General features: G+C 48.3%; 1 protein-coding gene across 1 annotated transcript; it reads left to right on the forward strand.

The window, feature by feature from the left end:
* The first annotated feature begins 202 nt into the window (after nt 1-202).
* On the forward strand, nt 203-23089 carry kiss1ra (KISS1 receptor a). The gene is made up of 5 exons (XM_052010628.1): nt 203-437; nt 10717-10841; nt 15771-15906; nt 16992-17230; nt 22733-23089. The coding sequence occupies exons 1-5, from the start codon at nt 203-205 to the stop codon at nt 23087-23089; spliced, it is 1092 nt and encodes a 363-aa protein (XP_051866588.1).
* The last annotated feature ends 373 nt before the right edge of the window (nt 23090-23462 follow it).

Here is a 23462-nt window from a genome sequence, read left to right on the forward strand (position 1 = left end):
GGGAGACCAGTCCCGGTACGGACGTGGTATTCAGTCCCGGTGTGGACAGGGAAATCAGCTCCAGTACTGACAACTCCGGGTAAGGGCAGAAAGATCGGAGCTCCAGGTCCCGGTAGGATTAGAGCTCCGGTACCGGGAGAGTAGAGCCCCGCCCGGGGACGGGCAGCACCAGAGATCCGGGACCTGGCCACAGGTGTGTCCAATGGAGCCGGTTACCGGGAGCCCGGCCGCAGTCCCGGGGACAGACTCCCTTTCCGAGCCGAACTCCTCGGCTGTGAGCGGCACCGAGCTCGGGGAGCCGCCCTTGCTGACCGATGCCTGGCTGGTGCCGCTGCTCCTCGCCCTCATCCTGCTGCTGGGGCTGGTGGGGAACGCACTGGTCATCCATGTGATCACCAAACACCGGCAGATGAGGACGGCCACCAACTTCTACATCGGTGAGAGCCAGGGTTCGGTGGGGGTGGGGGCGGGGGGCGAGAGTCGGGAGGAAGCTGACTGGAGGAAGAATGGTCAGAGAGGGTGGGGGAGATGGTCGGGGGAGGGTGGGGGGGAGAGGGTCGGGGGAGAGGAGAGGAGGGGACGGTGGGGGAGAGGGTCGGGGGAGAGGAGGGGAGGGGAGGGTGGGGGAGAGGGTCGGGGAGGGTCGGGGAGGGTGGGGGAGAGGGTCGGGGAGGGGAGGGGAGGGTGGGGGAGAGGGTCGGGGAGGGGAGGGTGGGGGAGAGGGTCGGGGAGGGGAGGGTGGGGGAGAGGGTCGGGGAGGGGAGGGGAGGGTGGGGGAGATGGTCGGGGGAGGGTGGGGGGGAGAGGGTCGGGGAGAGGAGAGGAGGGGACGGTGGGGGAGAGGGTCGGGGGAGAGGAGGGGAGGGGAGGGTCGGGGGAGAGGAGGGGAGGGGAGGGTGGGGGAGAGGGTCGGGGAGGGTCGGGGAGGGTGGGGGGGAGGGTCGGGGAGGGTGGGGGGGAGGGTCGGGGAGGGTGGGGGAGAGGGTCGGGGAGGGGAGGGTGGGGGGGAGGGTCGGGGGAGGGGAGGGGAGGGTGGGGGGGGAGGGTCGGGGGAGAGGAGGGGAGGGGAGGGTGGGGGAGAGATGGTCGGGGGAGAGGAGGGGAGGGTCGGGGAGGGGAGGAGAGGGTGGGGGAGAGGGTCGGGGGAGAGGAGGAGAGGGTCAGGGGAGAGGAGGAGAGGGTGGGGGAGAGGGTCAGAGGAGAGGAGGAGAGGGTGGGGGAGAGGGTCAGAGGAGAGGGTGGGGGAGAGGGTGGGGGAGAGGGTCGGGGGAGAGGAGGAGAGGGTCGGGGGAGAGGGTCGGGGAGAGGAGGAGAGGGTGGGGGAGAGGAGGGGAGGGGAGAGGAGGGGAGGGTGGGGGGAGAGGGTCGGGAGAGGAGGGGAGGGTGGGGGGGAGGGTCAGAGGAGAGGAGGAGAGGGTGGGGGAGAGGGTCGGGGGAGAGGAGGAGAGGGTGGGGGAGAGGGTCGGGGAGGGGAGGGGAGGGTGGGGGAGAGGGTCGGGGAGGGGAGGGTGGGGGAGAGGGTCGGGGAGGGGAGGGGAGGGTGGGGGAGAGGGTCGGGGAGAGGAGAGGAGGAGAGGAGGGGAGGGTGGGGGGGAGGGTCGGAGGAGAGGAGGGGAGGGTGGGGGGGAGGGTCGGGGGAGAGGAGGGGAGGGTGGGGGAGAGGGTCGGGGGAGAGGAGGAGAGGGTGGGGGAGAGGGTCGGGGGAGAGGAGGAGAGGGTGGGGGAGAGGGTCGGGGGAGAGGAGGAGAGGGTGGGGGAGAGGGTCGGGGGAGAGGAGGAGAGGGTCGGGGAGAGGGTGGGGGAGAGGAGGGGAGGGGAGAGGAGGGGAGGGTGGGGGGAGAGGGTCGGGGGAGAGGAGGGGAGGGTGGGGGGGAGGGTCAGGGGAGAGGAGGAGAGGGTGGGGGAGAGGGTCGGGGAGAGGAGGAGAGGGTGGGGGAGAGGGTCGGGGGAGAGGGGGAGAGGAGAGGGTGGGGGAGGGTCGGGGAGGGGAGGAGAGGGTGGGGGGGAGGGGAGGGTGGGGGAGAGGGTCGGGGAGGGGAGGGGAGGGTGGGGGAGAGGGTCGGGGAGAGGAGAGGAGGAGAGGAGGGGAGGTGGGGGGGAGGGTCGGGGGAGAGGAGGAGAGGGTGGGGGAGAGGGTCGGGGGAGAGGAGGAGAGGGTGGGGGAGAGGGTCGGGGAGAGGAGGAGAGGGTGGGGGAGAGGGTGGGGGAGAGGAGGGGAGGGTGGGGGGAGGGTGGGGGAGAGGGTCGGGGGAGAGGAGGGGAGGGTCGGGGGAGAGGAGGAGAGGGTGGGGGAGAGGGTGGGGGAGAGGAGGGGAGGGTGGGGGGGAGGGTCGGGGGAGAGGAGGAGAGGGTGGGGAGAGGAGGGGAGGGTGGGGGAGAGGGTCGGGGGAGAGGAGGGGAGGGTGGGGGAGAGGGTCGGGGGAGAGGAGGGGAGGGTGGGGGAGAGGGTCGGGGGAGAGGAGGGGAGGGTCGGGGGAGAGGAGGGGAGGGTGGGGGAGAGGGTCGGGGGAGAGGAGGGGAGGGTCGGGGAGAGGAGGAGAGGGTGGGGGAGAGGAGGAGAGGGTGGGGGAGAGGGTCGGGGAGGGGAGGAGAGGGTGGGGGAGAGGGTCGGGGAGGAGAGGGTCGGGGAGGGGAGGGGAGGGTGGGGGAGAGGGTCGGGGAGAGGAGAGGAGGAGAGGAGGGGAGGGTGGGGGGGAGGGTCGGGGAGAGGGTCGGGGGAGAGGAGGGGAGGGTGGGGGAGAGGGTCGGGGGAGGGGAGGGTCGGGGGAGAGGAGGGGAGGGTGGGGGAGAGGGTCGGGGGAGAGGAGGGGAGGGTCGGGGGAGAGGAGGAGAGGGTGGGGGAGAGGAGGGGAGGGGAGGGTGGGGGATAGGGTCGGGGGAGAGGAGGGGAGGGTGGGGGAGAGGGTCGGGGGAGAGGAGGGGAGGGTGGGGGAGAGGGTCGGGGGAGAGGAGGAGAGGGTGGGGGAGAGGGTCGGGGGAGAGGAGGGGAGGGTGGGGGGGAGGGTCAGAGGAGAGGAGGAGAGGGTCGGGGGAGAGGAGGAGAGGGTCGGGGAGGGGAGGAGAGGGTGGGGGAGAGGGTCGGGGAGGGGAGGGTGGGGGAGAGGGTCGGGGAGGGGAGGGGAGGGTCGGGGAGAGGGTCGGGGAGAGGAGAGGAGGAGAGGAGGGGAGGGTGGGGGAGAGGGTCGGGGGAGAGGAGGGGAGGGTCGGGGGAGAGGAGGAGAGGGTGGGGGAGAGGAGGGGAGGGGAGGGTGGGGGAGAGGGTCGGGGGAGAGGAGGGGAGGGTGGGGGAGAGGGTCGGGGGAGAGGGGGAGAGGGTCGGGGGAGAGGAGGGGAGGGTGGGGGGGTGGGTCAGAGGAGAGGAGGAGAGGGTCGGGGGAGAGGAGGAGAGGGTGGGGGAGAGGGTCGGGGAGGGGAGGAGAGGGTGGGGGAGAGGGTCGGGGAGGGGAGGGTGGGGGAGAGGGTCGGGGAGGGGAGGGGAGGGTGGGGGAGAGGGTCGGGGAGAGGAGAGGAGGAGAGGAGGGGAGGGTGGGGGGAGGGTCGGGGGAGAGGAGGAGAGGGTGGGGGAGAGGGTCGGGGGAGAGGAGGAGAGGGTGGGGGAGAGGGTGGGGGAGAGGAGGGGAGGGTGGGGGGGAGGGTCGGGGGAGAGGAGGAGAGGGTGGGGGAGAGGGTGGGGGAGGGGAGGGTGGGGGGAGGGTCGGGGGAGAGGAGGAGAGGGTGGGGGAGAGGAGGGGAGGGTGGGGGAGAGGGTCGGGGGAGAGGAGGGGAGGGTGGGGGAGAGGGTCGGGGAGAGGAGGGGAGGGTCGGGGAGAGGAGGAGAGGGTGGGGGAGAGGGTCGGGGAGAGGAGGGGAGGGGAGGGTGGGGGAGGGTCAGGGGAGAGGAGGAGAGGGTGGGGGAGAGGAGGGGAGTGGATGGTGGGGGAGAGGGTCGGGGGAGAGGAGGGGAGGGTGGGGGAGAGGGTCGGGGAGAGGAGGAGAGGGTGGGGGAGAGGGTCGGGGAGAGGAGGGGAGGGGAGGGTGGGGGAGGGTCAGGGGAGAGGAGGAGAGGGTGGGGGAGAGGAAGGGAGGGGAGGGTGGGGGAGAGGAGGGGAGGGGAGGGTGGGGGAGTGGGTCGGGGGAGAGGAGAGGAGGGTGGGGGGGAGGGTCGGGGGAGAGGAGAGGAGGGTGGGGGGGAGGGTCAGGGGAGAGGAGAGGAGGAGAGGGTGGGGGAGAGGGTCGGGGGAGAGGAGGGGAGGGTGTGGGAGAGGGTCGGGGGAGAGGAGAGGAGGAGAGGGTGGGGGAGAGGGTGGGGGAGAGGAGGGAAGGGTGGGGGAGAGGGTCTGGGGAGAGGAGAGGAGGAGAGGGTGGGGGGAGGGTGGGGGAGAGGAGAGGAGGGTGGGGGAGAGGGTGGGGGAGAGGAGAGGAGGGTGGGGGAGAGGGTCGGGGGAGAGGGGAGGGTGGGGGAGAGGGTCGGGGAGAGGAGGGGAGGGTCGGGGAGAGGAGGAGAGGGTGGGGGAGAGGGTCGGGGAGAGGAGGGGAGGGGAGGGTGGGGGAGGGTCAGGGGAGAGGAGGAGAGGGTGGGGGAGAGGAGGGGAGGGGATGGTGGGGGAGAGGGTCGGGGGAGAGGAGGGGAGGGTGGGGGAGAGGGTCAGGGGAGAGGAGGAGAGGGTGGGGGAGAGGGTCGGGGAGAGGAGGGGAGGGGAGGGTGGGGGAGGGTCAGGGGAGAGGAGGAGAGGGTGGGGGAGAGGAAGGGAGGGGAGGGTGGGGGAGAGGAGGGGAGGGGAGGGTGGGGGAGAGGGTCGGGGGAGAGGAGAGGAGGGTGGGGGGGAGGGTCGGGGGAGAGGAGAGGAGGGTGGGGGGGAGGGTCAGGGGAGAGGAGAGGAGGAGAGGGTGGGGGAGAGGGTCGGGGGAGAGGAGGGGAGGGTGTGGGAGAGGGTCGGGGGAGAGGAGAGGAGGAGAGGGTGGGGGAGAGGGTGGGGGAGAGGAGGGAAGGGTGGGGGAGAGGGTCTGGGGAGAGGAGAGGAGGAGAGGGTGGGGGGAGGGTGGGGGAGAGGAGAGGAGGGTGGGGGAGAGGGTGGGGGAGAGGAGAGGAGGGTGGGGGAGAGGGTCGGGGAGAGGAGGAGAGGGTGGGGGAGAGGGTCGGGGGAGAGGAGGGAAGGGTGGGGGAGAGGTAGATGTGGTGATGGTCATGGAAGTGTGAGGATGGAGAACTAGGCAATGGTGAAGCTGGAGCATGGTCAGGAGGAGGGGTACGGTCAGGGGAGGAGAGGAATGTATGGGGTGTGGCGAATGATCACAGGAGAGAAGCTGAGGGTTGGTGTGGTGGAATGGATGGTGAAAGGAGAGGTGGGTTTGGGAGAATGGTTGAGGGAGGAAGGCAATGGAGGGGAAATTGCTGGTGAGGTAGAGGGATGATGGTTGGTCTGAGCAAAGTGGGGGCGGGGGGAGAAGGTAAAAAGACAAGAGGGACTGAAAGGAGAGAAGTGTGACTGAAGTGGTGGGGAGTGAGGAAAGGGTTGGAAAGAAGGAATGACCGTGGGGGAGAAGAGTGATGGAGGGTGATCAGAGCAGACTGGAGGTGTGGGATGGACCAGGAGAGGAAGATGGACAAAGGCTGTTGGGGATAGGAGCTTGGAGATGGGAATTGTTGAAATGCTGTTTCCTTTGGCTTTAGTGTCTAGAAATGTGGATAAGGGTTTGATATCTTGGACAAAGATGAATAGGAATTCCTTCACTGAAGAACTTATAATCCTTGTAGTCCTTCACTATGGAGGGCTGTGGATCTCAGTCACTGGGTGTGTTCAAGTCTGAGGTTCCTCCTTATAATCCTGACCATGTCATCTCCACTTTCCTTCTTTCATTCCCTCTTCTATCTACTCCCCGTGTCCTTCGCTCTGACCATCCATCGCTCCTCTACTTCACCAACTACTTCCCCTTCACTGTCTTCCTCTCCCCTGACATCGAAGGAGACCGAAGATGTGAGGGTCTTGGCTGAATGTGGACAGGTTAGAGAAGATCAGCCATGATCTTACTAAGTAGCAGAGCAGATTTAGGGACCACTTTGCCTTTATTGCTGGTAATTTTTAGATTGGGAGTAGACACCGGAGAGACAGGAAGAACAAAGTTCAGGATGAGGGACAGGTTGGTTGTCTGGAGAATACAGCTGAATGGGGGAGGTTTCTGAGGAGAGAAAGACATCCGAGCTGGAAGCAGTCTCCAGGATTTAGTGGATGGATGGCATTGTCACAGTTTGGAATATTGGAACACTCACTGGAGCATGGTGAGGGAGCTGATACCATTAAAATCTGACACTGGGATGAAATAAATCAGAGCAACATGGTTAAATTTTATCGTAGGATCCTTGCATATTGTAACTTTATAACAGAAATAACAGAAGTGGTGGTGGGTGGGGGGAATACAAGTGGTTGATTTACTAATGTGAATTTGTTGCATATTACGGATGTATTTTTTTCAAATGTGCCATGAATTTTAAATTAATTTCCAATTCATGTTGATAATTTTACTGTAAATTCTTTGATGTGATACTAGAACTAGTGAGAAGTCAGCAAACAACCAAAGGAGCTAGAGCTGACATGCAAACACAAATACATGCAGTGTTAAATACAATGTTCATCAAAACTGGAATAGTCACTGTATGGTTATCCCTTATACACTGTCTGCACCAGTAACAGTTAATATAAATTTGAAGCTTTATAATCTGCTATCTGACAAGGTTTATTCCTTTAAAACAATTCTTCATCAGATGACCAGGTGGCTTCTTTCTGTGGTGTGGGAAGATGCCATGTTAACAAGAAGGGATGACATTCGGGTACCACCGAGTCACTCTAATGTTTGAGACTTGTTACAGTCACGTCTCTGTTCTACTGGGCAGAGCAAATGAAATGAGATGCTTCTGAGCTTCACCCATCTTGCAGGATTCTTCAAAAAATAAGATGCATTCTTGGATCCTCAACCATACAATGAGGAGAAAAATAGCAAGCTCGGTTGTGTTTAATATCAGTGTAAAGATGCAAGTGCCACACATATATTCAACTGATATACATTATTTGGAGTTTTAAAGACAGAAGGTTCTGTGGGTTTGTTTGTCTAAATTGGTGACAATCCCTGTCTCAGAACATTAAATTGTGCCAAGCATTTTAGTTTATTAACATATAAGAAAAAATCATGCAGTGCACAGCAGAGGAGTATATTTTCCTATAAGTTGGCCAGTAGTTTCACAAGGGAGTTTTCAGGCAACTACAGTTTTTTTGTGAAGACAGCTATTGATTCTATATCCAGGCAGTTTGACTTCTGAATCCTAACCACTCATGGTATGTAAACAAGTAATTCTTATTTTGTAGCAACAAACAATTTGCTGGAGGAACTCAGTGCATCGAGCAGCATCTGTGGGATGCTGTTTGATCAGCTGAGTTCCTCCAGCAGATAGAACATAGAACACTACAGCACAGTACAGGCCCTTTGGCCCACAATGTTGTGCTGACATTTTATCCTGCTCTAAGATCTATCTAACCCTTCCCTCCCACATAGCCCCCTATTTTTCTATCATTCATGTGTCTAAGAGTCCCTTAAATGTCCCTAATTTATCTGTCCCCACAACCTCTGCCGGCAGTGTGTACCACGCACCCACCACGCTCTGTGTATAAAAAGCTTACTGCTGACATCCCCCTTATATTTTCCTCCAATCACCTTAAAATTATGTCCCCTCATGATGCACTGGGGAAAAAGTCTCTGACTGTCCACGCGATCTATGCCTCTTATCATCTTGTACACCTTTATCAAGTCTCCTCTCATTCTCCTTCTCTCCAAAGAGAAAAGCCCTAGCTCGCTCAACCTATCCTCATAAGACATGCTCTCCAATCCAGGCAACATCCTGGTAAATCTCCTCTGCACCCTCTCTAAAGCTTCCACATCCTTCCTATAATGAGGCGACCAGAACTGAACACAATACTCCAAGTGTGGTCTGACCAGAGTTCTACAGTATAGAGCTGCAACATCACCCCGTGGCTCTTGAACTCAATACCCCAACTAATGTAGGCCAACACTCCATACTCCTTCTTAATAACCCTATCGACCTGCGCGGCAACCTTGAGGGATCTATGGTAGTGGACCCCAAGATCCCTCCGTTCCTCCACACTGCTAAGAGTTCTGCCATTAACCTTGTATTCTGCCTTCAAATTCAATCTCCCGAAGTGTATCACTTCACACTTATCCGGGTTGAACTCCATCTGCCACTTCTCAACCCAGCTTTGCATTCTATCAATATCCTGTTGTAATCTACAGCAACCTTCTACATTATCCACACCACCACCAACCTTTGTATCATCAGCAAACTTACTAACCCACCCTTCCACATCCTCATCCAAGTCATTTATAAAAATCACAAAGAGCAGGGGTCCTAGAACAGATCCCTGCAGAACACCACTGGTCACCGATTTCCAGGCAGAATACGCTCCATCTACCACCACCCTCTGTCTTCTATGGGCGAGCCAATTCTGAATCCACACAGCCAAGTTTCCCTGGATCCCATGCCTCCTGACTTTCTGAATGAGCCTTCCATGAGAAACCTTATCAAACGCCTTACTAAAATCCATGTACACCACATCCACTGCTCTACCTTCATCAATGTACTTTGTCATATCCTCAAAGAATTCAGTCAGGCTCATGAGGCACGACCTGCCCCTCACAAAGACATGCTGACTGTCCCTAATCAGCCTATGCTTCTCTAAATGCCAATAAATCCTGCCTCTAAGAACCTTCTCCAGTAATTTGCCCACCACTGAAGTAAGATTGTTGCTCCAGATTCCTGCATCTGCAATCTCTTGTGTCTCAATTCATATGTTTTCTCCGGCTCTTTTGCCATTTACCTTAAATATTCATCCTTTATTTCATTGGAAGCAGCTTTTATACTTGATTTTTCTTTTTGTCCTCTTTTTACTGTTTAACTTTTCTTTGGTAATTCTACTTAAATGTATCATTTCACAAATGCCTGGAATATTTCACCGGGGTAAAGCTTTCCGATCCCCAGTTTCATTAAGTAGTGAATTGCTGCCCTCTAGTGGAAATTTAGAAAATGCCATACTACAGGCAAAACATTGTAAGAAAAATAGCAGATCCTGGACACCTGAATAAACTAAGCACATTCAGGAAACATGCAGGGAGCCTGACAACATTCTCGGGTAGCACAGTAAGGAATCATTTTAAATGCAAACTCTTCTTTGCCATATTTATACACAATGTGATTGAGACCAACCCATCTGTATCAACTTAGGGTTGAAGTCTATTAAATTGAGAGAGTTTGTGAGAGAAGTGGTCAGGTATTCATGTTTAGTCTATGTCATTGCTAGGCCATTTAGCAAACACACCATAATACTCTAGTACAAAATCAAAGTTTTGGGATCACTTCATTATATCTTTGAGCAATTGCATTTATGCAGAATACATGGAACATGGCATGAATATGGAACATGGCAGGACTCTTAGCAGTGTGGAGGAACAGAGGGATCTTGGGGTCCACGTCCATAGAACTCTTCAAGATTGCCACGTAGGTTGATAGGGTTGTTAAGAAGGTGTATGGTGTATTGGCCTTCATTAGTCGGGGTATTGAGTTTAAGAGCCGCAAGGTAATATTGCAGCTCTGTAAAACTCTGCTTTGACCACACTTGGAGTATTGTGTTCAGTTCTGGTCGCCTCATTATAGGAAAGATGTGGAAACTTTAGAGAGGGTGCAGAGGAGATTTACCAGGATGCTGCCTGGATTGGAGAGCATGCCTTCTGAGGATAGGTTGAGCGAGCTAGGGCTTTTCTCTTTGGAGAGAAGGAGGATGAGAGGAGACTTGATAAAGGTGTACAAGATGATCGGGGCATAGATCGAGTGGACAGTCAGAGACTTTTTCCCAGTGTGACAATGGGAAGGGTTAGATAGATCTTAGACCAGGATAAAATGTCGGCACAACATTGTGGGCCGAAGGGCCTGTAATGTTCTATATTCTACGCAAGGAAATTCAATAAACTATGAAATTAAGTTTGTGCACCTGAATCTACGCATAGGGTTACCTGGGCAACCAGTGCCACTGTGCTCTTTGCTCCAGGTTATTTGTTACTTATCCAGGTTATTCAGGTTATTTGTTTTTTTTTCATTTATTACTGATGGCAACATAATCAGATGGGCATCTCAGATCTACTGACAGGTGGGTGGGGATCAATGAACTGGGGGGGGAGGCTGGACGATAAAGTTCTCTCATACTTAAATACCGGACTTACCCATATCTCGTAAATTCTACATCTGAAAGGTAAATTTGCACCAGGGCACCTCATAGAATCGTAAAATTGTTATTGCACAGGAGGATTCCAACTCCCATTGGTCCCATCCCTCCACTTTTTACACACAGTTTTGCACGTTATTCTCTTTCTTTGAAATCCCTGGTTAACTCTGATTCCATCACCTCTACAGTCATGAGTTCCAGGTGATAACTGCTCTCTGTGTAAGGAAGTATTTTCTCACATCTCGCGTGTACTACCTGAGCCAGAATTTTAAATCCGCATCCTCTGTCCTTCAATCATCTGCTATTGGCAATGGTTTCCATTTATTTACCTTATCTCAACCAGTCATATTCTTGTAAACCGCGATCAAATCTCCTTTCAACTTTTTTTTTCTTTTGCCATTATGATTTCCAAATTGTGATTTTCATCTTCCTGATTTTCTTTCCTTCTGGTTGAAAGCTAACCTGGCTGCCACAGACATCATGTTCTTGGTCTGCTGTGTTCCATTTACCGCCACCCTGTACCCTCTGCCTGGCTGGATCTTTGGTGACTTCATGTGTAAGTTTGTTAACTACCTGCAACAGGTAAGCAAGAGAGAAATGTGTGGACAAGAACTATTAGCAGCCAGATAAAAATCAACCCAAATTACTGATGTTTTGTGGCATTCCAAAAGACATCAAGGAAGAACTGGATTAATGAACAGGTAGCCATGCTAAAAGCAACCCAAGCTTTCAGTTCCCTTTAGTGAGTTTTTAAATCAGAAGGTTTAAAATGGCAATTCCGAAATGATTTGCATTTTAATTCACTATCTATTCATAATAAGCAACAACAACAATTTGCATTTATTTGGTACTTTTAATCTGGTTAAACATTCCATGCCATCTTGCAGGAATGTAAATGGAGAAAATCTAACATTGACCATTGTGTAAATGTCCAAATGGTTGGATAAAGTGCTTGGTTTTTAGAATTATTGTAACAAAGGGAAGAGAAGAAGTAAGGCAGAAAGGTTTAGCGAGGGAACTCCAGAGCCCAGGACCTTACAGCTGAAGGTTAGGACACAAATGGTGGTGTGATTAAATTCAGAGATGTGCAAGGGGCAGAAGTGGAAGAATATAATTAACTCAGTAAATTCCAGGGCTGGGGGAATTTAAAGAGACAGGGAGCGGTGAGGCCAAAAATAGTGTTATAATAGCATACAAAAAAGTATTTAAATCCTCTAACATAAAAGAATTGAACTTAAAGAAAGCAAAAGTCTATAATGTGAATGCAATAATGATGATGCACATCTGGATTTATTTTGTTGGTGGCCTTGGAATAGCATTTACTAATTATGCTGCTGAACAGTCATCACGCTAAACTGGTCAATGCATTTATACTGACTGAGGCACAACTGTAATTCAGCATTTTCATCAATCGGGATTGTTGTAAGGACTTGGAGTGAAAAAGAAATCAGAGTTGAATTGGTGTGGGGTTAATCAAGCACTGCGGAAGCGTATCCGTTGGGGTGATGGGCAGAGCCTGAATAGGGAATTAATGTTAGTTTTATTGAGGGTAATAAAGTGCATATTTCCACACCTGTGGGAGCTGTTGGCGAGTAGGGTGAAGGAGAATCCCAAGGCTTTTTTCTTGTACGTAAAGAGCAGAAGGATGGCTAGAGTAAAGGTAGGTCTGATTAAAGGCAAAGGTGGGAGGATGTGCCTGGAAGCTGTGGAAGTGGGTGAGGTTCTCAATGAATACTTCTCTTCAGTATTCACCAAGGAGAGGGGTCTTGATGATGCTGAGAACAGTGTAGGTGAGGGTAATGTTCTAGAGTATGTGGATATTAAGAGAGAGGATGTGTTGGAGTTGTTAGAAAATATTAGGACAGATGAGTCCCTGGGGCCTGACGGAATATTCCCCAGGCTGCTTTGTGAGGCAAGGGAGGAGATTGCTGAACCGTTGGTTAGGATCTTTGAGTCCTCGTTGTCAACAGGGATGGTACCGGAGGATTGGAAGGTGGCGAATGTTGTCCCTTTATTCAAAAAAGGTAGTAGGGATAGTCCAGGGAATTACATACCGGGGAGCCTTACGTCTGTGGTGGGTAAGCTGTTGGGAAGGATTCTAAGAGATAGGATCTATGAGCATTTGGAGAAACATGGACTGATTAGGGACAGCCAGCATGGCTCTGTGAAGGGAAGATCTTGCCTCACAAGCCTGATAGGGTTCTTTGAGGAGGTGACCAGGAAGATTGATGAGGGTAGTGCAGTGGATGTGGTCTACATGGATTTTAGTAAGGCGTTTGACAAGGTTCCGCATGGTAGGTTTCTTCAGAAGGTCAGAGGCCAAGGGATCTGGGGAAGCTTGGCCGTGTGGATTCAAAATTGGCTTGCCTGTAGAAAGCAAAGGGTTGTGGTGGAGGGAGTGCATTCAGACTGGAGGGCTGTGACTCGTGGTGTCCCGCAGGGATTAGTTCTGGGACCTCTACTTTTTGTGATATTTATTAACGACTTAGATGAGGGGGTGGAAGGCTGGGTTAGCAAGTTTGCAGATGACACAAAGATCGGTGGTGTTGTGGATAGTGTGGAGGGCTGTAGAAGCTTGCAGAGGGATATTGATAGGATGCAGAGCTGGGCTGACAAGTGGCAGATGGAGTTCAATCAGAGAAGTGTGAGGTGGTACACTTTGGAAGGACGAACTCCAAAGTGGAGTACGAGGTAAATGGCAGGATTCTGGGCAGTGTAGAGGAGCAGAGGGATCTGGGGGTTCATATCCACAGATCACTGAAAGTTGCCTCACAGGTGGATAGGGTAGTTAGGAAAGCTTATGGGATGTTAGCTTTCATAAGTCGGGGGATCGAGTTTAAGAGCCGCGAAGTGATGATGCAGCTTTACAAAACTCTGGTTAGGCCACACTTAGAGTACTGTGTTCAGTTCTGGTCGCCTCATTATAGGAAGGATGTGGAGGTGTTGGAAAGGGTGCAGAGGAGACTTACCAGGACGCTGCCTGGATCAGAGAGTATGGATTATGAGCAGAGACTAAAGGAGCTAGGGCTGTTCTCATTGGAGAGGAGGAGGATGAGGGGAGACCTGATAGAGGTATACAAGATATTGAGAGGAATAGATAGAGTGGACAGCCAGCACCTCTTTTCCAGGGCACCAATGCTCAAAACAAGAGGACATGGCTTTAAAGTATTGGGTGGGAAGTTCAAGGGTGATGTCAGAGGGAGGTTTTACACCCAGAGAGTGGTTGGTGCATGGAATGCGCTGCCTGGGGTGGTGGTGGAGGCTGATACGTTGGACAGGTTCAAGAGATTGTTAGATAAGCATATGGAGGAATTTAAGACAGAGGGATATGTGGGAGGAAGGGGTTGGATAGTCTTAGGAGTGGTTTGAATGGCGGCATAACATGGTGGGCCGAAGGGCCTGTATTGTGCTGTATTGTTCTATGGTTGTATGGTTCTATGGTTCTAAAGAGAGATAACACTTTTGGTAATTTGATGTAATGGGACGGTTTAGGGAGTATTATTAGGTTTTATCAAATACTTAGACTACAAATAATTCAAGATTCAGGAAACATGTCAAAGTACCATAAAGGCACAAAAGGGAAATCTGTTTTTAATTTGTTTAAATAACAGTCAGTTTGATTCAGAATTCCTGTTTAGTCCCTCTACTCAGTAAATTCTTTCAAGTACCTTAGGGAGTGTTTTTGGAACATATCAGATTTAGATTGTTACCTAACAAAAACATTCTGATGATGTGTACTGAATAATGTGATTGTCATTATGTAGAAGGGCACTTAGGGTAATAAATTATCAAGAGCATATATTAAGGGAAAGAATCAGTTGAGTATTGTGTGCAGGGGAGGGGAGATTGACTTTAGAGGTGTAATCTCATCACCAACTCCCAAGAATGACCTTGCCAAATAACATACACTATGTTTTAAAAAAAGACATAATTTACCACCACTGGTTTTACACACGCAAGGGGCTGCTGCTTTTGATGGATTTTATGAAAATGATTTTTGTGTGACAGAGAGAGGAGAGAATAAACAAAAGGAATTCAGAAGGATATACTAGGGCCAGGAACGTCTTCATTTGCCAGCTGAACAATTTTAGTGAGATACTTAAAATTGGACTCACAAATTTTGATTAGCTTTGCTCTAAGGTGATTTTGTTACAAACTCATGAGTCCTTCCTTCATTGGGGAGAAGACATGTATTGTTTTATCCACGTGGACCTTGAGTGGCTTTGACATTCTCAACGTTACATGGAATTTCAACATACAACAGTAGCATATTGATCATGTTACTGGACTGGCAGCCAAAGGTCTGGACCATTGATCCAAAGACACAACTTTGGTTTCCAGAATGGCAGCTGGGGGATTTAGCATATAGTAATTAAATAAATGTGGAACTTAAACTAAAATATTAGTCCCAGTAACAGTAACCATGAAGCTACTGGATTGTTGTCAAAGGTGGAATTGGCTGACATGGAAAGCAGTTGAAGCCAAATGATTAAATATATTCAAGAAGGAATTCGACAGTTCTCAGGGCTTAAGAGATCAAGGGATCTGGGGAAAAAGCAGGAAGAGGGTACTGAATTTGGATGAGCAATTATAACAGTATTGATTGGCTTAAAGGACCAAGTGGCCTACTCGTGTCCCTATTGTTCTCAGTTAGTGTTGCTGCCTCACAGCTCTAAGGACCTGGGTTGGATCTAGAGCTTGGATGTTACTTGCGTGGAGTTCAAACATCCTTCCCGTGACCACGTGTATCCCATGATTTCTGCCCACATTCCAAAAATGTATTGATAGGGTAAGTACTGCTGTAAGTTACCCCTAGTGTAGGTAAGTGGCAAAAAATAAAACTAAGGGGAGTTGAAGGGCATGTGGGAGAGAATAAGTTGCAGGAGGAAAAGAAAGTAAGAGAGGAAAATGGAACTGCAGGAATTGCTCTGCTGGAAAATAGAATGGATCTGAAGCGCCAGCTAGCCTCCCTTTGTGTTGTAGTAAGTAAGTAATGTCCGTCAGGGAAGGAGATCTAATGTCCTTGCCCACTTTGACCCATTTGTGACTCTAGACCCACCAATGTGGTTCACTCTTAACTGCCTCCTTAGTTCTGAAGCAATAAATGGCAACATTACCAATAATACCTCTACGATGTGAATTAATAAATTAGAAAAACACTGCTTGCTAATTTTCAAAAACCAATATTCAGACCGAAATCCTTTCTTATCTCATTCATTGTAGTAAGGTGTACAGGTGACCCCTGCATTACGGGGAGGGGGTTCTGTTCCTAGAAAACGGTCTGTATCACAATTTTCCGTAATGCGAAGGCACATCATCAGTGTGTGTGTGTGTGTGAAGAAAAAAATGTTGTGTTGACTTATTTACTTTTTATTTAACATAAATTCTGTGAAAGTGAATTTTATTCTGTATCTCAAATTTTTGGATAATGATTTGTGAATTCCATAAGGGTGAATTTCCATAACCTGAGTGACCGTAACACGGGGGTCTCTTATATTTGTTTTTTTATAGGTTACTGTACAGGCAACCTGTATTACCTTGACTGCAATGAGTGCAGACCGATGTTATGCTACAGTGTATCCACTCAAGTCGTTGAGGCACCGTACTCCCAAGGTTGCCATGGTGGTCAGCATGTGCATTTGGATATGTAAGTTCCAAAGGATTTCACAGCTAATGAAGACATGCTCATCCCCTTAATGCAGACACCATACAGACTGAAAAAACATTTCCCCCATAGCATTCGAGACTGAAGAACCGGAGGAAGATATTTAGCCACTTTATTTTTGTTTATATAATTTCCAAATCGCAGTCATCTACCTTTTTTAAGGATCGTTTTCTTTGTTGAAAGGTTTTAAGGAAGTGTGAATGTCATTAATAAAACAGGCCCTGACAGCAGTCTTGTGATATTGGTACCACTTTTATTTTCAAGGTATGTTTTCTTGCCTAATGGAGGAGGTGCTCTTCTTCGTCTCTCCTGTTTCTTCCCTCACTTTTCCTGGATTGTGTGTTCCTCCCATCTAGGCAGATAGTTTGTTTCTAGATCATCAGCAGCAATGTGTTGCCACAATATTCCCTGTTAAATATTCTGTTACATTGAGTGGAATACTGGCCGTGGTCTGCACCTCCCTGAGCCTGGGGTCTACCTGGGGGGATTGACGTGAGAAAGCAGTATGTCCTAAACACAGACCAGGTGGAGAAGAAGAACCAAGGGGGTAAAGTGTAATCTAATAGAGATTTAAGAAAAGAATATAAGTTTAAAACCTGACCATTTATAGTAAGAATAGCACCACAGAATGGGACTGTTCCTTCTGGATTCAAAGTTTTACATTGTAAATGTAAACTTTGATTAAAAAAAAGTCTGCAATTTATTTTTTTCGAGATCTCAGGACCTGAGGTCAGTTTAGTTGTATTAATTTATCCCTCCGTTACTCAGGTCATAATCTCATCATTGAAATTTTGTTGGAACGCCATAAAAAAAAGTTCTGGCTTAATTTTTTAAACATTTATTTATCATGTGTAGTTGATTATAATGTGAAGAATAACAAAATAAAATTCAGGAATATGCTTTAAAGCAGTTATATATCATGGGAGTCCTATCAAATTAAATAAATGGCATCTAAGTCTTTTGATTTAGTTGCGGTCTTGTAGTCAATCCCTACTAACGCATCTGCATGATGTTCACCATGTTGGTTCATGATTGATCTCAGTAACATTGATGCATTTTCATTTTAGGTTCCTTTGTCCTGTCTTTCCCAATTATTATATACCAGAAGATTGAAAAGGGATACTGGTATGGACCTAGAACATACTGTGCAGAGGCCTTTCCATCAGATGCCCATCAGAAAGGCTTCATACTGTACCACTTTCTTGCTGTCTACCTTCTGCCTTTGCTCACAATCTCCCTCTGTTATTCTTTGATGATTAAGAGAGTGGGCAAACCTGTCATTGAGCCTATTGACAACAGCTATCAGGTGCGTGCGGAGATTGGCATAACTGCCTCGAGCCAAACTTCAGAAGTGAATTTTTCTTGACACTCTCATTTGTATGGACTATCTCTGCCTATAATTGGGAGGCCAGACATGTGGTAATACAAGTGATAGTTATTGTATTTTTTTTCTCTAACCAATCATACTCGCTTAATACTTCCCAATCTCTGTGGTCTGAATGCGTTTCACTCCAGAGTCAAACCTCATTGTTAAATTTTGCCATGTTTTATTGAATAAGGTCACATAACAATTTGGAATAAGGCAGAGATACAACAGAAAGCACAGATGGCCCACAGAACTAATCTTGGTGGCTTCTGAGACTGCAGGAAAGGGAAGGGAAGCATGCAATGTGCTTTAGGCCAGAATGGTCAGAATTGTCTAATGGCTAATTATTCCACTGATTAATGCATAAATCTTCCTCTGAACGCAGCACAGAATTATTAGTAACATGATGTTAGAGAGTCATGAAGTCACACAGCACAGGAATAGGCCCATCAGCCTATCACGTCTGCGCTGACCATTGAACCCATCTATTCTGATCCCATTTACCTGCAAACTGTCTACAGCCTTCAATGCCTTGCCTGGGAGAAAGCTACAAAAGTAGAAGAGCTTACAGTTAGAATTCATTGCAGATGCTTTGAAGTTGTTGAGGTGATGCTACAGCAACTGTGGGATTCCAGACAGAAACATTGATATCACATTTTAGAATTAATAAATCAGTTTTCAACATTGTGAATCCATAAATTAGACCAAAGCTTTTTTGATAATTTCTGCTGTATGTTTGCTTTCATTTAATTGGATATGATTACAAGGCTAAGAGCTTCATCAAAGCCCAAAGTGGAGATACATGTAGATAATATAGGTTCCCTTGATGGAATTATTGATTTAATCTTTTCACTGTTAAAGTTAATACATTATTTATCCACTTCTTTTGTGGCAAACTTGTTCCTGCTTAGGTTTTACATCAGGTCAACTATGCTATTAAAGAGGCAAGTGTAGAAGGAAAAGCTATTATCAAAAGTCTCAGAAGTTACTGCTGATAACATTTGTCAAAAACTGTCACTGATACAAATGAGCAGGAATGGATCTTTTCTGAAAGATGGCTCAATAAAATAGTTATTCATCAATGTTGACTGGTATTTGATACCTCTGAAGAAATGTGTGCATCCTGTTCATGAACTTACCAGATGTTCTAAAAAGGACATCTTGCAGTCAAATCAGTAAACCATATTCTGTTATATAACTTTGGTAAAGTCAGTGCTAATGCTCTGAGTTGTGTCAAATAGTATGACTTGCAGTTATATGGCTTGCAGATGTTATATTACAGGGGACCTCGCAGCCCCCAGTTGCTGCTTATGTTCTCTGTTCCCCTGAACTTAACTTCTCCAGAACCAGAAGGCCAACCTTGCTGTCCCAGACAGTCCTGGGACCAAATGTAGAGGCTCTCAGTAGACGCAGGTCTCCAAGCTTTGGTTGTGTCAGATGAGCCAGTATCTTGCTTTGAGAGGTGGCAAAGACACTCCCCCCAGCTCTGCTGCCTGTCAAATTTGTCAAGGTTTTTTTTCAAGAACACAAGAAAATAAGAGCAGGAGTAAGCCATCAGACCTTTTCAATATGATCGTTACTGATCTATTCTGGCCTCAATTCCTCTTCTGTATCAGTTTCTCAAAACCTTCAATTCCTCAATCTTTCTGATATTTATCTATCTCCATCTTAAGTATATCTAAAGATCTGCCCTCCCCCAACTCTTTGGGTCAGAGAACTTCAGAGATTCACTTCTCTGAGAGAAGTTTCTACGCACCTCAGTTTTAAATGACCAGCCCCTTATTTTGTATCTATGTACCCTTGTTCAGTGTTCTCCCACTAGTGGAAACATCTCAACATCTACCTTGTCAAGCCTCTTAGGACCTTTTATGTTTTCCTAGAAGAACACCTAGATCCTTCTGTAGTTTACTCATTTCCAGCCTCTCTCCGAATACAAGGAAAACAGACCTGATTTTATGGCAAGGGGACTAAAATTGTGCTCAGTATTTCCGGTATGGCTTCATCAACACCATGTACAACTGTAATAAAACCTCTATTTTTAAATTACAACCCCTTCACAATAAAAGCCAATATGCCATTTGCCTTCTTAATGACATTTAACATGTCTGCTAACCTTGAATTGAAACACCTAGATCCCTCTGTATTTCACTCATTTGCATAATAATCTCTTCATTTACATAATCCTCCTTTTGATTCCTCTTACCAAAGTGCATGACCTCACACTGTCCCATATTAATTGGCAAATTTGCATTTCTAATGTTCTACCCTCTCCTCCAGGTCATAAATATAAATTGTAAATAATTGAGGTCCAAGAACCAATCCCTGAGGTACTCCACCAGTTACACCCTTCCAGCCTGAAAAGGATCCATTTATTCCAACTCTCGGTTTTCTATGTGACATCCAGTTTTCAATTCATGCCAACACACTTCCACCAATACCATGGGCTCTTAATTTATGCACAAGCCTCTTAGGTGGCACCTTGTCAAATGCCTTTTGGAAATCTAAATACACAACATCTATGGATTTCCCTCTATTAATTTTCCCCATTACATCCTCAAGCCAATTTGTCAAACTTTATTTACTTTTTATAAAACCATGTTTTCAAGGTTTGATGATATTCAGTTTTCCTAAATGATTAGTTCTTTCCTCTTTAATTATTGACTCTAGCAACTTGCCAACAATAAATGTTAAACTGGCCCATGGTTCCCGCCTTCTGTCTTCCTCCCTTTTTGGGTGTGCATCACATTGGCTGTTTTCCAATCAATGTTTCTGAATGTCTCTACTATTCCAAAACACTTAAAAACTATTAAAAAATGAAACAAACATTTAAACATTGTTACACATTCTTAGGTTAATGAAACAACTTAAAACACCAAAGCAATTTTAACTAATTATAAAACATAAACCAAACCAAATAATTCTAAAGAAAATTGCAACTTGCCTTATTCTTCAGCTTCTTCATCCGAGGCCTTTCAATCTCCATTCAAATGAATGGGCCTATAGACGATGTGTACAGTCTGGTCTGCTACAGAACCTGAGAGCAGATTTCCCTAGTTCAAATGCTGGGGAATATCAGCAAACTTGTGCAACCTTTGGACTCCATTGGGTGTCCATTGGCAGAGTGCGTCTGTGAACTCACCATGTAGATCTGCTGGCAAAACCCAGCAAAATCCCAGCAAAAACTTTATTTTGAACGTAAGGCACAAATATAGTTATTGCTTTGGTTAAAAAAAGGAATCACGCGCTATAGTTACGCAAATGAATAAAAGTGTCCAGAAAATAGGACATTTGGGTTATAAGCAGCACCTATTTAATGCACTTTATATAGTTGCTGCTTATAACACAAATGTCCAATCAATTCCCTCAAAAAAATGGAATTGGTCACAAATGCATTAACGACAGTTGCTTAATGGTTTACACCCAGAATCGTGCACTAAAATAAGACTGGGGTGGCCAGTCTTATGCAGACTGCATCTTCCCGTTGCCAGTCACTTCTGCTCCCCCTCCCACACTATCACTGATATCTCAGTCCTCGGCCTCCTCCACTGCCAGGAGAAGTCCAAGCGCAAACTGGAGGAACAGCACCTCATTTTCCACCTCAGAACCTTGCAGCCTAACGGCATGAACATTGAATTCTCCCACTTTAAGTCATCCCCTCAACTCCGCCCCCCCCCCCCCGAACCATGCCTCTACTTTTCTTCCCTTTGCTAGCCTATCATTTTTCTACCCTCCTTTTTTTCTCTCCTTACCTTCGACCCATTCCCGGTGGATCTGCTCTCCCCATCTCCCCAGCACCTGCCTATCACTATTTCTTACCTGCATCTACCTGTCACCACCTTGTGCCCACCCCGCCTCCCCTCTTTTTTCCTCATATCACTGCTCTGCTTTTCCCCCCTATATATTGGGCTTCCCCTTCTCCTATCTTCAGTCCCGAAGATGGGTCCTGACCCGAAACGTTGACCGCCTGCTTTTCTCCATGGATGCTGCCTGGCCTGCTGAGTTCCTCCAGGATCATGGTGTTTTTCATCCAGATTCCAGCATCTGCAGTCCTTTGCTTCTCTAGTGTGGTTCCTTGTGGGAGATGCATAAAGATCTCCTAACTCCTGAGTCTTGGCTATGCTGATTATTTGGAAGGGTATCAGAGCTTAAAGGAACACTCTCCATGGTAGTTATGCACTGCTGCATAAATTACTGCCATGGTGATGAGGGAAATTGTGGGAAAGATGATGGGTTTGTTTGCTTTTTTGGATCACTGGGGGATCTCCTGTATGCATAGGTAGCCCAGTGCAATTATCTTCCTCACTGAGTCATGTGCTGTGAGTGGCGCCAGGGGTGGGGAATGGTCAGTGTTGGAGAGATCACAGCATTTGGCTCTGATGTGCATTGAATAAAATGACCAATCAGTGATGAGGTTCCCATTATCCTGAGCATTGAAAACAGTCTGTCTGATGCTGTTGGCAAGGTTTTGATGTATGGGAGGAAATCTTTAATTAATGTCTCACTGGTGATCTCAGCACAATGTGCTCATGAGAGGAGGGCGAGCTATTTTTTGGAGACCATTCAATGGAAGTCATAGGTTGCACCCAAAAACACATTTATGTGGTTGAGGAGATGATGGAATTTCCTGATGGGGAAATTTTACTCAGAAATGTAGATGCAAGTGAACTCAATTCCTAGAGAGGTTTTTTTTTAAATAATAACAGCTGTTTGAGGCATTTGGCTTAAGATGTGAACATTTTTGTAATGCATAAAATAACAGCAAAATCAGCAACGTACTATTTTATTAATTTTGTGGACTGTCTTTATTCAACTGAGTTCAGCCTTTAATGATTATTTTGGGAAATCTAAAATAACTATCCAGTTTACAAAATTATTTTCTGGGATCATTTTCCTGGAGCAGTCTTTGGGCAGGTTTGAAGTTGGGTCTCTACTGTTTGATCTGGGGCATAAGCTAAAGCTCCTGACACTGCAGCAGCCCAGCAGTGAAGGAAATCCCAAAGGATGATCTCCATGACGACAATGCAATTGATACTTCCAGATGAAAAATAGAAGCAAATGCAATTTTATTTTCATTCATCGAGGTGGTGGTGGGGTGGGGAATATTTTGAAAGTGCCTAGATTTTTTTCTCCTTTTATGAAGTAACAACTTCAGGTGTTGGGTTTGGTAAACAACATAATCTAACAATCAAGTTGATACAGAACCCCTGATAAAATGTATATTCCTAGGGGAATGGGCACAGCAGATATAAAATGACAAAGAATATAATTAATAGTCTGAATTAGGAACTGAGCCAAATGAAATGGGCTGTGAATGTCCATCAGTCCATCTTTTTTTTGTTATTCATTGCTCTCTTAATACTTTGTGTTTTAAACTGCAGCATTTCAAAGTAGTGTGTTTGCCTTTTGATAATTAAACACTAACGTATATCGGTTTTCATCCAGGTTCAGCTCCTGTCTGAAAGGACAATTGCAATGAAAAGCAAGATTTCTAAAATGGTGGTGGTGATTGTGCTCCTCTTTACAGTCTGTTGGGGACCCATCCAGCTCTTTATCCTCTTCCAGGCATTTTACCCAAAATTCCAGGCCAACTACGAGACTTACAAGATCAAGACGTGGGCTAACTGCATGTCTTATGCCAATTCCTGCATCAACCCCATTGTTTATGGGTTTATGGGAGCCAGCTTTAGAAAGTCCTTCAAAAAGGCCTTTCCATTTATGTTTAGGCATAAGGTCAGGGACAACAATGTGACCTCTGGCAGTGGCAATGCAGAAATGAAGTTCATCACTGCAGAATCTTAACAGTTAAGGTTTATTTATGAACGAACGTGTTTAAGATACACAGTCACAGATGGCCATTTTGTTTGGCCTAGATAATTCCTAGAGGGCAAATGTACTAACAGTAGTAAGACATACAAGTTCTTAATTTATTTATGAGCTTGCCTTTACTGAGTAGCACTTAACTATATGGCCATGTATTGTGGTTTACTGTAAAAAAAATGATTTACCTTCAACCAGCTCAGAAGCACAAACGAATCCTTTGTAATTCATTGCCAAGAAGTGTTCCCCTAGGGCTTGGAATTCTGTAAATTCTAGATGGAAACAGTCAGTGTGAAAATCTTTCTTGCCACAACCCACTGAGTCACTTCTTGAACAATTCAAGAGAAAAACAGCT

This window comes from Pristis pectinata, chromosome 3 (assembly GCF_009764475.1).
Source record: "Pristis pectinata isolate sPriPec2 chromosome 3, sPriPec2.1.pri, whole genome shotgun sequence".
In the NCBI taxonomy this organism is placed as follows: domain Eukaryota; kingdom Metazoa; phylum Chordata; class Chondrichthyes; order Rhinopristiformes; family Pristidae; genus Pristis; species Pristis pectinata.